Raw genomic sequence first — 14,127 nt, forward strand, 5'->3', positions numbered from 1 at the left:
TGGAGAAAAGAGCAAAGCTAATAATAATGGCAAATATCTGTTGGATTTCTGCTCAGGACATGGACTGGTTATTACTAACACCATGTTCCAACATAAAAATGTGCACAAATTCACATGGAGAGAAGAGGCTAGGAATAAGAAAAGTCTCATTGACTATGTTATTGTTGATAGTGATGTTTTCTCCCTGGTGCAGGACACCAGAGTGTACAGAGGATTTGAAATTGGAAGTGATCACTATTTAGTCTTGAGCAGGATAAAATTGAATTTCATATTGAAAAGAATAACATGTAAGAAAGTTTTAAAGCGAATAAAAGTTGAGCAGCTCTCAGATGTGAACTGTAGACTAAAATACAGAAATATTATTGAAAAGAAAATGAAAGAGTTTGAGAACAGGAATCAAACCTTGGAGATTCAGTGGCAAACTCTGAAGGAAACATTGATTGATTCTGCCAGAGAGGCATGTGGTGAGGTTGTGTGCAAAGATAGAAAAATTAGAACTCCATGGTGGACACAGGAAGTTAAAGAGGCAGTGAAGGAAAAGAAGAAAGCATATCAAAAGTTCCTTGCAAATAAGTCAGCTTTTACTCTTACAGAATACAGAGACAAATGTAAGAAAGCTAAACAGTGTGTAAAACTAGCTAAACAAAAGTCATGGGAGGACTTTGGCAAGAATATAGAAAATAAATATCAAGAAGGTGGCAAAATATTCTGGAGGTTGTTGAAGAAGCTTAGGAATGGAGGAAAGAGTGCTGTAAAAGGAATTAGAGATGATAAAGGTGAAATGAAAACAGGAGAAAAAGATATCCTTGAAGTATGGAGTAATTACTTTGAAAAACTGCTAAATGAAACAAGCAGTGATGACAGCACAGTGATAAAAAAAAACACTGACCGGGCATGCAGTCAGGAATACATATCCATACTTGAAGTAGAAAAAGCCATCAAAGGCTTGAAATGTGGAAAGGCAGCAGGAGTAGATGATATTCGACCAGAAATGCTGAAGTATGGTGGTATAAGAGTCTTACAGTGGCTGCACTGCATAGTTCAGAAAGCCTGGACAGAGGGACGAATTCCCGATGATTGGAGTAGAGCTCTCATAGTACCCATATATAAAAAGGGAAATAAAACTGAATGTGAGAATTACAGAGGTATTTCCCTACTGAGTGTTCCTGGCAAGATCTATGCAAGTATACTTGAGAAACGGTTGAGAAGAATTGTGGAAGAAAAGCTTGGTGAAGAACAAGCTGGATTCAGGCCAAATAGAGGCTGTCAGGATCAGATCTTCACTTTACGACAAATAGTCGAGAAAGCATGGGAATATAACAAAGATCTGTATTTAAGTTTTGTCGATTTGGAAAAGGCATATGACAAGGTGCCAAGAGAGAAGCTATTCAATACGCTGCAGTTATATGGTGTCAATGGGGCATTATATCAAGCAATACTTAGTCTTTATTTGAGTTGTGAGTCAGCAGTTAGAATTGAAGGAAGTACAGGAAGATGGTTTAATGTTAAATCTGGTGTGAGACAAGGATGTACATTATCCCCTCTGTTATTCATTATCTATATGGATCACATTATGAAGGAATGTGGTATTAAACCTGATATCAAAATTGGAGATGTTAATGTCAGCTCTTTGCTTTATGCGGATGATGTTATACTTCTAAATAAATCCGCTACAAGTCTGCAAGATTCTCTGACTAAATTGAATAGCTGTTGTAATAGATATGGTATGAAGGTCAGCAATAAAAAGACAAAGACAATGAAAATAGGCAGAATCATTGAAAATGTCAACTGTGTTGTGAATGGAGAACCTGTGGAACAAGTAAATCATTTCAGCTACTTAGGCACAATTTTTACTGAAGATGGTAAACTAAATATAGAAATAGACAACAGAATCAGCAAAGCTGGTATGGTGGGAAGTCAATTGAATAAATTCATATGGAATAAGAAAGAAATTAGTCGGAACACTAAATTAGCTGTATACAAGACTGTGTTCAAACCAATTTTAACTTATGGATCTGAGAGCTGGGTCAGAAGTAAAACACTTGACCAAAGACTAGAAACTGCAGATATGAGAGTCCTGAGAAAGATTAGAGGCGTGAACAGATGGCATCAATGGCAATATCATATTAAAAATGAGGATATTAGGAAAGAACTTGACATTGTCAGCATCCAGGAATGCGTTAGCAGAGCTAATCTCAGATGGTATGGTCACTTAAATAGAATGGGAGAGGATAGATTAGCAAAACAAGTGTTCTCTGCCAGGTTGGCAGGAAAACGACCCAGAGGAAGACCAAGATATAGGTGGATTGATACGGTACAAAGTGCCTTAGACGATAGAAATATAAGATATGATAATGTTGGAGTCTTGACAAGTAACAGACTGATTTGGAGGAAAATTGTAGATAGGAAGTTAGTAATGATGTAATTTTTTCATGTAGTACTGTCATATCCTGTACACCCCTTGAGGGTACATGGCAGGAATTTGATGATGATGATGATGAAACTACAATCCCACTTGTTTGTCCAAGTAAAAAGTATTTAAATCTTCCTGAAGGAAATAACATCAGCAGAGCTACTTATAATTCTCCTCAAGTTTGCATCATCAGCAAACAACTGAAGATCCCCCAGTCAGGCCTCATGATATATTATTTACAAACAGATTAAACAGCAGGAGCCCAGGAACAGAACCCTCATCATCATCATCATCATCATCAAATTCCTGCCATGTACCCTCAAGGGGTGTACAGGATATGATAGTACTACATTAAAAAAATTACATCATTATTAATTTCCTATCTACAATTTTCCTCCAAATCAGTCTGTTACTTGTCAACACTCCAATATTATCAGATCTTATATTTCTATCGTCTAAAGCACTTTGTACCGTATCAATCCACCTATATCTTGGTCTTCCTCTCGGTCGTTTTCCTGCCAACCTGGCAGAGAACACTTGTTTTGCTAATCTTTCCTCGCCCATTCTGTTTAAGTGACCATACCACCTGAGATTAGCTCTGCTAACGCATTCCTGGATGCTGACAATGTCAAGTTCTTTCCTTTATTAGAAATAGAGGATAAACAGAACCCTGGAGATTCAAAATCTGCACATTTACTATCCACTTCCACACTTTTGGATACAATTTCTCTGCAATCATTACCCTCCCCCCTTTCTCTCTCTTCGCCTTCCTATCCTTCTGAAAAATTGTGTATCCTCTATTTCTAATCCCGAGATCACATCATCCTCAGACAACCACGTTTCACTTATGCCGATTATCTTTAGGCTCGTGTACTGTGACAAACTGTTTTTGTGCTCTGAAGATGCTGGTTATAACCCTAGCGAAGCATCAGCAGTAAGTCAATAAATAATTATTTACTTATAATTCTGTGTTCTGATATATACCATCAAAATTAAACAACTTTTTTTATAATTGACTTGACTTTGATTTTCCTTATGCAATCGTCTAGAATTCCATGATTTGTTGCCCTAATTTTTATATCCTCCATATGTTCCTTTAAATGCCTCTCTGCATTATCTGTCTATAATCTGTTTTAATTTTGTGATTTCAGAGATTAATTCATTTCCAATATTATCAAGTTTGTCTTCAATGTTGCGTACCTTCTTGTTCTGGACTTTTTACTTCTTCCAGTTATCAGGATTGTCATAACCTACTGAGAAAATTCAGTTCTGCAAGCTTTGAATGCCTTTCTGCATAATCTGTCTAATAATCTGTTTTAATTTTGTGATTTCGGAGATGAATTAATTTCCAGTATTATCGAGTTTGTCTTCGAAAAGGCATACCTTCTTTTCTGGATTTCTCTCATCTCGTTAGTTCCATTTCTTGTGTGATTTTGGTGCCATTTTACACCACCATTTAATATTGCGAGATCTCAAAAGAAATATGTTGTGAAAACACCAAATATAAAAACACAAAACTAACATACTATAAAACGCCAATCAGTCAATATTTGACTAGAAATGCTCAAATATAGAGGTACAAAAGTTTTACAATGGCTACATTGCATAATTCAGAAGGGTTGGTCAGAGGGTTGAATTCTGGATGATTGGAGTCGAGCTCTCATAGTACCCATCTATAAAAAGAACTGAATGAATGAATTACAAAAGAATTTCCATACTGATTGTTCCAGGTAGGAGATAAACAAACTGGATTCAGCCCAAATATAGGTTGGCGGCATCAGATTTTCACTTTAAGACAAACAGTTAAGAAAACATGGGAATATAATTAGAATCACTGTCTAAGTTAGATCTGGAAAAGGCTTGTGAAAGGGTGTCAAGAGAAAAGCTGTTCAAAGTGCTACATGTTATATGGTATAAATGAGACATTATATCAAGCAAGTTAGAATTGGAGGAAGATGGTTTTGATGTAAAATCAGGTGTGAGACAAGGGTGCAAATTATATTCACTGTTATTCATCATCAGTATGTATCATATTATGAAGGAAGGTGGCATTAATCCTGGTATCAGAATTGGAGCTGTTAATCTCACTCTTTACTTTATGCAGATGATGTGATACCCCTAAATAAATCTAGTGCAAGTTTCCAATATTCCCTAATTAAATTGGATAACTGCTGCCATAAATTTGGTATGAAAATCATCTATCAAAAGACAGACTATGAAAATAGGCAGGAATATTGAAACATCAGCTGCATCCTAAATTAAATTATATTGACAGGAATTACCATATATAGTTGTTTAATCCTTTATCTAAGCATAACCCATGTTTGCATGTGAAGTATCTTCACAAAAAGACTGTTTATATACAAGAGGCTGTTGACTTCACATCAGATGCTTTAGTATTCTGAGATACTTCATTCACATGCTTTATTTGCTTACACTTGGCTAGGCTATAGGATTAAACAAGAACATATTTCTTGTCAAATATATTACTTTGTAACCAAGTGAAAAATTTTCCATCTATTTTTAACAATAAGGTGATACAACTTTTTACTACTTATAAATGGAACTATGACTTCTGCATATTAATGGAGAAGTCATAGTTTCGATTCAACCTTGGTATTGTTCTGGGTCTGGCGTCTGCTGATGAAACACAATAAAGATCGAAACTAATCTGGATAGTAACCTTTCCATAATTCATAGCAATGTGCATGTCGAAATATCAAGGCATTTCATATGAAGTGAACAGCCTCTGTGTTATTATTATGTGACACCTCCAGGGAGTCCAAAGACTCATTGAAGGAGAGTGTGCCAACCGCATCGAACGATTTTCCCTTTCCAACTACTAACTGCACTCAAACTTGTTTAACTTTTTGCAAGCCATTAGTAGCAGAGGCTTTACCAATCGACCAACCCTTGCTGGCAAGTAGTCTAGTCATGAAGATACTTCGCATGCAACCTTTGTATACACTTGGATAAGGGATTAAGCAAGATTATGATTTTTGTCAAGTATAATTCACTTTGTAACCCTGTGATTAAAGATTCAAGAAGAATTTGCTTGTCTTGTGTTGCTGTCATATAGAGAGAACTTTTGTTTTGTGTTATTCTTTCTCCTGTATGAACTTAAGAATAAAAGTTATTTTTGGAAGCAAGAGACTAAGACTCCAGATTCTGGAGCCTTAGTCTCTTGCCTCTACTGTAGAATGCTGAAGAAAATATACCTTGGATGTAAAATATACATCCAAGACACTTCTGTAATATCGCTTTCTATATGAAAGTGAGAGCAAACTCCACTAAATAGACTACTAAAAACCATATCATCAGTTCAGATGACTTAATTAATTTTCTATGTGAAAGTCTCAACATTCTTCTTAAAACTGCATCAACAGTTTTGTCATTTCAGAACAACCTTATCTTCTATATAAAAGCTGAAGAAATAATGAAAACATGCCAACAGTTAGAAATCACTTATCAGGCTGAGAATCCTTAAAAAAAAAAAAATTTCCTTGGCCCATTTCTATGTGAACTGGAAGACAATGAAATTCCTTTTCCACCTTAACTGAAATAAAACCCATATGAATTAATTACTAAAAACTTCACACTTATTTCTTTATACAAGGTTATCCTTTCTCGGTCTTCTATTTTTTTTTTCTATTTTGTCCATATAGGATAATAACTGTTGGTTTAGATGTTTGAAAGGAAGTTTTGCACATTTAACTGTTTTTCTTGTTATGAATTGAAGAATACATGAACATGGACACTTGCATAGTAGTTAATTTGATGTGATGTATATATTTAGTCGATGCGGTTAGCCTAGTGGCTATGTGCTTTGCAAACATATACCTAGGGAAGGAGGGTCCTAGGTTCAATTCCCATCAATGACAAGAGGAGCTTAAGGATCTTCCTCAGCCATAGCCAAGTTAGCCAGTCTTGGGCATGGACAGCAGCCCCCCCCCCAGTTTATCTGGGTTTTTAATCCCGCAAGCAGGCAAACTGGCCCCTTGAATGCATATGGATATAGTCGTGAATATCGCCCTTAGGGGATGCATCAGAGGAGTGGCGACCGGCTGCATTAATACGCCAGTAACCCCTCATTAGGAGGGGTTACTCAACCTATCCTACACAGATGAAAAGGATAGGATAGATAGGTATATATTTGTGTTTTTTGTAAATTAAAGATTTTTATTTTGCTTAAAAAGTATTTGAAGACTCAATCTCTTAATGGGTTTAATGAGTTTAAAAGGGGAAATTAATAAATGGAGTTGCATATGAGATATTCTGGGATATCTGAAAACCTGTGTGCAAGGTTAATTAGGAGTTTAGTTTCAGGTGTTTACTTCTTATTTTGAATTTAAGAGCTTTAACTGCTGAGGGTGTGTGAGTGAGGGAAGTAAAAATATATACACTCTACTCCCCACATACATATATACAGTATCTTCCTGGCCTTCACTGATGTAATTTTATATGTCTGTCTGGGAGCTTCTCTGGAGTTGGGGTACTTCCTGTTCTTCACAAGATAGTAGCCTTTGCATGCTAGCAGGCTCTATCTTCTGCCATACAGAGACCTACTACCCTGAAGAGAACAGAGGGATGACCCCCCCACACACACACACTTCCAGAGCAGCTCAAAAACCCATTATGCTTGGTACATAATGGATTTTTGCATCTGCTGTGTAGATCTGATGCTCAGCATGGTTGCAGGCTTTGCAGGGCTGAGGCTAGGCACAGTGTCTTGGCTAGAGTTAATAGATACCATTAAGATTTTTAAGCTTTTGCTTTTGATTTATGGAAGTTTTTTTCACTTAGCTATGCTACTAATTATATATTGGGTTTTTTCCTTTATCCAAGTATTAGCAAACAAAGTTTGCGCCTGAAGTAAGTGGTTTGCCCCAGTCCTACTTTCAGGACTGGGGCAACGCATGGTAAAGGTGGTATAAGTTCTCATCACTTGCCTTAGTATCTCCCATAATGCAAAGCACATCTCCTTGCGGACATGTATAATGCTGTGCATTAAGGGAAAGACCACTACCCAGACCAGTTTCGACCTTTATTGAGGTGCTGTTTAAGTAAAGACATCTCTAAAAATTAGGCAGCCCCCCCCCCAGATAACTCCCTACGAGTGACCAAAGGATCGGCCAACTCAGCAGTGGTTCTACTCAGTGACAGGCTCACCCCACCACCAAGCAGAGCCATAATCTTGAGCTGTGGCTCCGCTCAGAGACAGGCAAAAAAAAAAAACCAAGTAGTGCCTCTCACATCTCAGGGACATCTCCTGAGAAAGCAACCAGTTCTGCACAAAAGCACATGAGTGGGAGGCGATACTAAGGTGGAAGTAATGGAGAAGTCATATTTACTTATAGGTTGCCGAAGGGTGTAACACCCTCTTATTAAAATTCTCTAGATCAGAGATAGGTTTATGGAAATTTTTTTTCACTTGGCTGTGCTACTAATTAAATATTGGGTTTTATCCTTATCCAAGTGTTAGCAAACAAAGTTTGCACCTGAAGTACTTTCAGGACTGGGGCAACTCATGGTAAAGGTGGTATAAGTTCTCATCACATAATTAGTAGCATGGCCAAGTGAAAAAAAATTCCATAAACTTATCTCTAATCCAGAGAAATTTAATAATAGGGTGTTACACCCTTTGGCAACTTGTATGGGTAAATGTGACTTCTCTATTACTTCCACACAACCTCTGGGTCTGGCTCTCACTGGTGTGCTTTGTGCAAAAGTGGTTGCTTTCCCTGCGATGTGAGAGGCTCTGCTTGGGGATAGGTTTTTGCCTGTCTCTGAGTGGGGCTACTGCTGAGTTGGATGATCCTTCGGTCACTCATAGGGAGTGGTCTGGGGGTGGCCCGCCTAATTTTTAGAGAGGTCTTTACTTAAACAGCACCTCAATAATGATCGAAACTGGTCTGGGTAGTGGCCCTTCCCTTAATGCATAGCATTATACATGTCCGCAAGGAGATGTGCTTTGCATTATGGGAGATACTAAGGCAAGTGATGAGAACTTATACCACCTTTACCATGAGTTACCCCAGTCCTGAAAGTACTTCAGGCATAAACTTTGTTTGCCAACACTTGGATAAAGGATAAAACCCAATATATAATTTTTGCTTTTGAGCTGTGTGTAATATTCAATATACAGAATGTTGAACCAATGAAATCCTCAATAAAGGCTGAATCTGAGAAGTTAGTGGTCTTTCCCATAATGTAGCAACATCCAATCCAAATGGAAGTGCACTTTTCATTATGGATTAGTTGGACATTTGATGTGAAGTCAACTGCCTCTATATATAAGTAGCATAATCAAGAGGATACTTCACATGAAAACTTTTGTTATTCTTGAATAAAGAATTAAACAAGAATATAATCCTTGTCAAGTATAATTTAGTTTGTAACCAAGTGAAAGAAACTTTCTATCAGCTGCTTCCTGAATGGAAAATCTGTAGAACAAGTAAAATATTTCAGCTGTTTAGCTGATCTGAATAAATTTATATGAAATAAGAGAAATTAATGAAAAACTAAACTAGTTGTATGCCAGACAGTGTTCAAACCAATTTTAACTCATGGATCTGAGAAGTCAACTTAGAAATAAAACACTTGATCAAAGAATGGGTACTACAGATATGAGAGTTCTGAAAAAGATTAAGGAAGTGAACAGATGGCATCAATGGCAGAATCATATAAAAAATGTGGACTTAGGTTTTTGTTATGAATAATTATGGAGAAATTACCATGATAGAAAGTATACTTTAATTAGATTAAAATAATATTCAATGTATTGACCTGTATATCAAGGTCATCCTCAGGTGTGTATGCTCACACAGACACACACACATATATATATATATTTCTGAATTCCACAAAGACTAAATCATAAAATTTGAGCTCTCCTTATTAATTTCTAATACGTGTGTGTGTGTGTGTACATGCTGCACACACACACACTGGATTAAAAGATACATTGGTATATGCTACAGAGGGCTATGTATAACTGCAGCCTGACCTCTGATGGAAGAAAAAAAGTTCTTCTTGATATCCTACATGTAGGTTATTCATGCCTGAATAATTGTTTTCTAGATTCTAGTTGTAGATGACCAAATCTTTGGGATTTTCAAGCCATAATTTTTGCTGATCCCAAACATTTTTTGTCCTGTTGAGCTTGTGAATTTCTCCCTTTCTTACTTCTTCTCCCCCCTCCCTCACCTTTTTTTAAATAATGAAAATATAAAATATTTGGTTTTCAACACTGAAAACCATAAAATTAGAGCTCTTGTAATATCTTCTGCTGTCTGCAACATTGTAAACGTATATTATTTTCTTATATGTAATAACTTTTTCTTTATAGCTTTACTCTAATGCGCTTTTTCTCTCTTATCCTTTCTCATTTACTCTACTGCGTACTATGATTATCCACCTTCTGTATTTACTAGTCGAATGCCTATGAATACTGGAAATTTATTTGTCAGACTGTGGCACCAATATATCATTTAATTGGCATAAGACTAAATAAAACTTCTGTTAGATTTCCCTCTCTCTCTCACTAGCGAAGTTTCTTTTATCAATGTTTACTTTAACAGTCGTGGTTCGTAAGTAACTGAACTGCATTTTTATTGCCTTAAATTATTTCCTGCTCACAAGTCCAATTTATTTAAGAACAGTGCAGTTGTAAAATAAAAGATCAGGCAGTACTCTTTTAACAAATAATTAAAACACATTTATTTACAAATTATACATGAATTAAACAATAGGGAGATTGCATTCTCTATCCATTTATAAAAATCTTTAGCATAAATTAGAACCTTTTTACTTTAACACTAATTAACTTCTTTAACTCACAATCTTATTTACTTTCCGCTTACAAAATTCAACTTATTAAACTTCTAGTTTACTTGCAAAGAGGTTAGCTAACTCTCTGTTATCTTTTCAATTTTTATATCAATTTCCAATATGCCAATCGATTCTCTTAATGCCACTTCGTACTGCTATTAACCAAATTCTTAAAAGTCTTTCTATGACATACTATAAGAGGAATTGTACAAAAGTATGGAACTTACAAAGGCTCTGTATTGCACATTCAATCAAAAGTCTTGCACAAAAAGTTCTAAGGCAATTCTTTCATCTCAGGTCTTGAGCTTCCTCAGGAATGTCTGGCTTCAGTAATATCTCATAAGGAAAATAGCGGGCTGTGGACTGCGGTATTCATACAGCTCCGGCAAAAGTTGTTCTCCCACGGTAAAAAGAAAAACTTTCGAGCGAAGCTGCCTTGGGTAATTTACATCGCCTTTTCTCCTCTGCTTTTGCTTGCCAAAAATGCCTGGATGACTGCCATCTCCAATAGCTCAAACTGCTGCCAACTCTCAACCAGGATCCCTCTCTCTCTGCATCTGAAAGCCCTCTTTCTGTCCTGGAAGCTCCTCTTTGGCAGCAACTGGAACCCGGGAAGCCCTTTATGCTCTGCTTAGTCTCCTTTTATTTTGCGATCTCACGACCTTGCACAAAGGGTAGTAAACCCTGAAGAATTCGGCATGACTCTTTTATCTTCTTTTAAGTTTAACCCGCTCTTTGTTCTCCTCTGTGTAATCTTTTGATCGTATTTTGCCAGGTGCAGAAACTTGTCTCTAAAACTAGAGGACCTCTTTGATACTTTGCTTCTCCTTTCATGGCTGCAGAAACTTCTCTAAACCTAGCAGCACTCTTAGATACCATCTTTAAAGGTGTTAGTGCAGTAAGCAACTCTTATATACAAGACTAGTAAACAACTTTTCCTGCGCTCTTACACATAACTATATACATATACAAAGTCTGCTGGGAAAGCATTGGCTTTGTTTTTGATGTTAAAACACTAAATTAATATTTTGTAAAATATACATAGAAACAAACAAGGTTATTTACAATTCTTATGGGACTTGACCTATATAAAGCTACATTGAATTTTTACACTCTCCTTATTAATTTCCAAAAGAAATTATCACTGTCACATATATTTCATATGGAGGTTAATAAATTATCATAGAAAAGTTAATTTAAAGAAAGTTGGATTTTCCCTTAAAGAAAATACATGATAATAAACAACAGTTGTATCATCCAAATATGAACAGATTTTGCAATATCTCCTATAGACCTATAAAAACAAAAAAAAAACTTTGGCTGTACTTATTGTAAACATGGTCAGAAGCTGATTGCAAATTTTATTGTATTTATCATAGATTTGTATATATATTATAGCCCTCAATTTTTTTAATTCATACAGGTTATCAGTCATGATACTAGGAGATTCCGCTTTTCACTTCCAACTCCTGCTCATATTTTAGGCTTGCCAGTTGGTAATATTCTTTTATTATATCTTTTATTATCTTAATATTATATCTGTTTAAATATTGCATTATGCCATTTTTAACCTAAATATTCTAAAATTTTATATTATTACTAAATTTTAGATTAGCATACATGGTAATTTAACTCAATCTTTAATCATTTGAAACAGGATTGATTTGTGGAGGGGGGGGGAGTGTTTAACATAGGTATATGTACAATCTTTTTGTATAGCTATTCCATGTGGGAAAGATTGAAAATATGTAGTGCATAATGCAGATAGTGGTAATAGCAGTTAATAAGGGTAGAGTAGGTATATATAGCAGATATATATATAGGCTAGATATATATAGCAGTTAATAAGGGTAGAGTAGTTATACAGCAATTCTCATTATAGCAGATTGTTATGATGACCCTCTCTATAATTAATATTAAATTAAAATTAAATCTCCTGGCTTGGCATTCTTCCAATTATCCTGAAGGTTTGCGCACTAGAACTGTCTCCTGCCATCTAACTACTGCCCCTCTCACCAATCCTCTTCCTACTATATATCAATGATCTACTTCAGCTTACCTCCAACCCTATAAAGAGTTTTGCAGATGACAGCACATTGCACTCCTCACTTTCTTTTGATAAACCTTTTGATGTGTGTGTGTGTGTGTGTGTGTGTATGTGTGTGTAGAAAGTATTTTACCTTGGGTATAATAAATGTTAAGAATACCAAGCAATTTTTTAAACCTGGTTTTACTCCATTTCCCAAGTAAGCAAACAGACAAATAAGTCAAGTTTGCGCCTGCAAGTGATGCAAGTCTAGCTGATCCTACAGGTAGTGCAAGACCAAGGCAACTCGTGGTAAAGGTGGCATGAGCTCTGATCACTAATCTTTATATTTACCCTTAATGCCAAAACACATCTCCAAGAAGGAGATGCATGATGTTTTGTATTAAAGGCAAGAGGCCACTACCCAGACCGGTTTCGACCTTTATTGAGGTCTCATCAGTGGGAGCTAAGCTAGAAATACCAAGATTTATTTACCCTTAATGCCAAAACACATCTCCAAGAAGGAGATGCATGATGTTTTGTATTAAAGGCAAGAGGCCACTACCCAGACCGGTTTCGACCTTTATTGAGGTCTCATCAGTGGGAGCTAGGCTAGAAATACCAAGATTTAGTAATACAGAGCTCATAAGTATTTTACCAGAACAAGTTGCCATAAGGTGTTTTAACCTTATTAAATAAAAATCTCTGGAGGAGATATAAATGTAGAAAGTATTTTACCTTGGGTATAATAAATGTTAAGAATACCAAGCAATTTTTTAAACCTGGTTTTACTCCATTTCCCAAGTAAGCAAACAGACAAATAAGTCAAGTTTGCGCCTGCAAGTGATGCAAGTCTAGCTGATCCTACAGGTAGTGCAAGACCAAGGCAACTCGTGGTAAAGGTGGCATGAGCTCTGATCACTAATCTTTATATTTACCCTTAATGCCAAAACACATCTCCAAGAAGGAGATGCATGATGTTTTGTATTAAAGGCAAGAGGCCACTACCCAGACCGGTTTTATATATATATATATATATATATATATACATACTGTCTTACTCCACTGGTATCTATCCCACAGCCTGGAAATTGGCCTATATTCAACCCATTCCCAAGAAGGGCGACAAGTCACTGCCATCCAACCACCGCCCCATCTCACTCACCTCAGTCCTGTCTAAAGTAATGGAAAAAAATCATCAATTCCCAACTCCTACACTACCTCAAACCTACACGTCTAATAAATGACCACCTGTATGGATTCCGTCGCTGCCGATCAACAGGTGATCTGCTCACGTATATCACCCATCTTTGGAAAAATGCCTTTGAGAAGTTTGGCGAATCTCAAGTGGTTGGATTTGATATCTCCAAGGTGTTTGACCAGGTCTGGCACAAGGGCTTACTAAGCAAGCTGCCATCGTTTGGTTTATCTCAAGACCTCTGTAGTTAAATTGTGAGCTTTCTGTCTGGACGCACACTATGTATGATGGTGGATGGCTCCATATCATCTCACCATTCAACTAATGCTGGGGTTCGTCAAGGTTCTGTCTTCTCACCAATTCTCTTCCTACTATATATCAATGATCTACTTAAGCTTACCTCCAACCCAATAAAGAGTTTTGCAGATGACAGCACATTGCACTCCTCCCTTTCTTTTGATAAAGCTTACTCCACACAACTCACCTCAACCTACAGATCAGCAACCACCACTGCCCTCAATTCAGATCTCCAAACCATCCTCCAATGGGTTTCAGATAACCTAGTCAATTTCAATGCAAATAAAACACAGTACTGTCTCATTTCTCATAAAAAAAAAATATAACCATTTTCTCCCAGTATTTTTTTGACAACACCAAAAT

The 14,127-nt window shown here is 36.5% G+C and overlaps 1 protein-coding gene across 2 annotated transcripts in view; it reads left to right on the plus strand.

Moving 5' to 3' along the window:
* The window catches only part of LOC150092794 (NADH-cytochrome b5 reductase 3-like), a 149,196-nt gene that overhangs the window by 55,041 nt on the left and 80,028 nt on the right, over window positions 1-14,127 (plus strand). For both annotated transcript variants that reach the window (XM_090414492.1, XM_090414491.1), the window contains one exon: window positions 11,667-11,739. In XM_090414492.1, the coding sequence (XP_090270618.1) occupies window positions 11,667-11,739 (73 nt within the window). The remainder of the gene's footprint in view (window positions 1-11,666; window positions 11,740-14,127) is intronic.

This window comes from Typopeltis vanoorti, chromosome 25, assembly GCF_054136105.1.
Source record: "Typopeltis vanoorti isolate ZY-2024b chromosome 25, IOZ_Tvanoo_1.0, whole genome shotgun sequence".
Taxonomy (NCBI): Eukaryota; Metazoa; Arthropoda; class Arachnida; order Uropygi; family Thelyphonidae; genus Typopeltis; species Typopeltis vanoorti.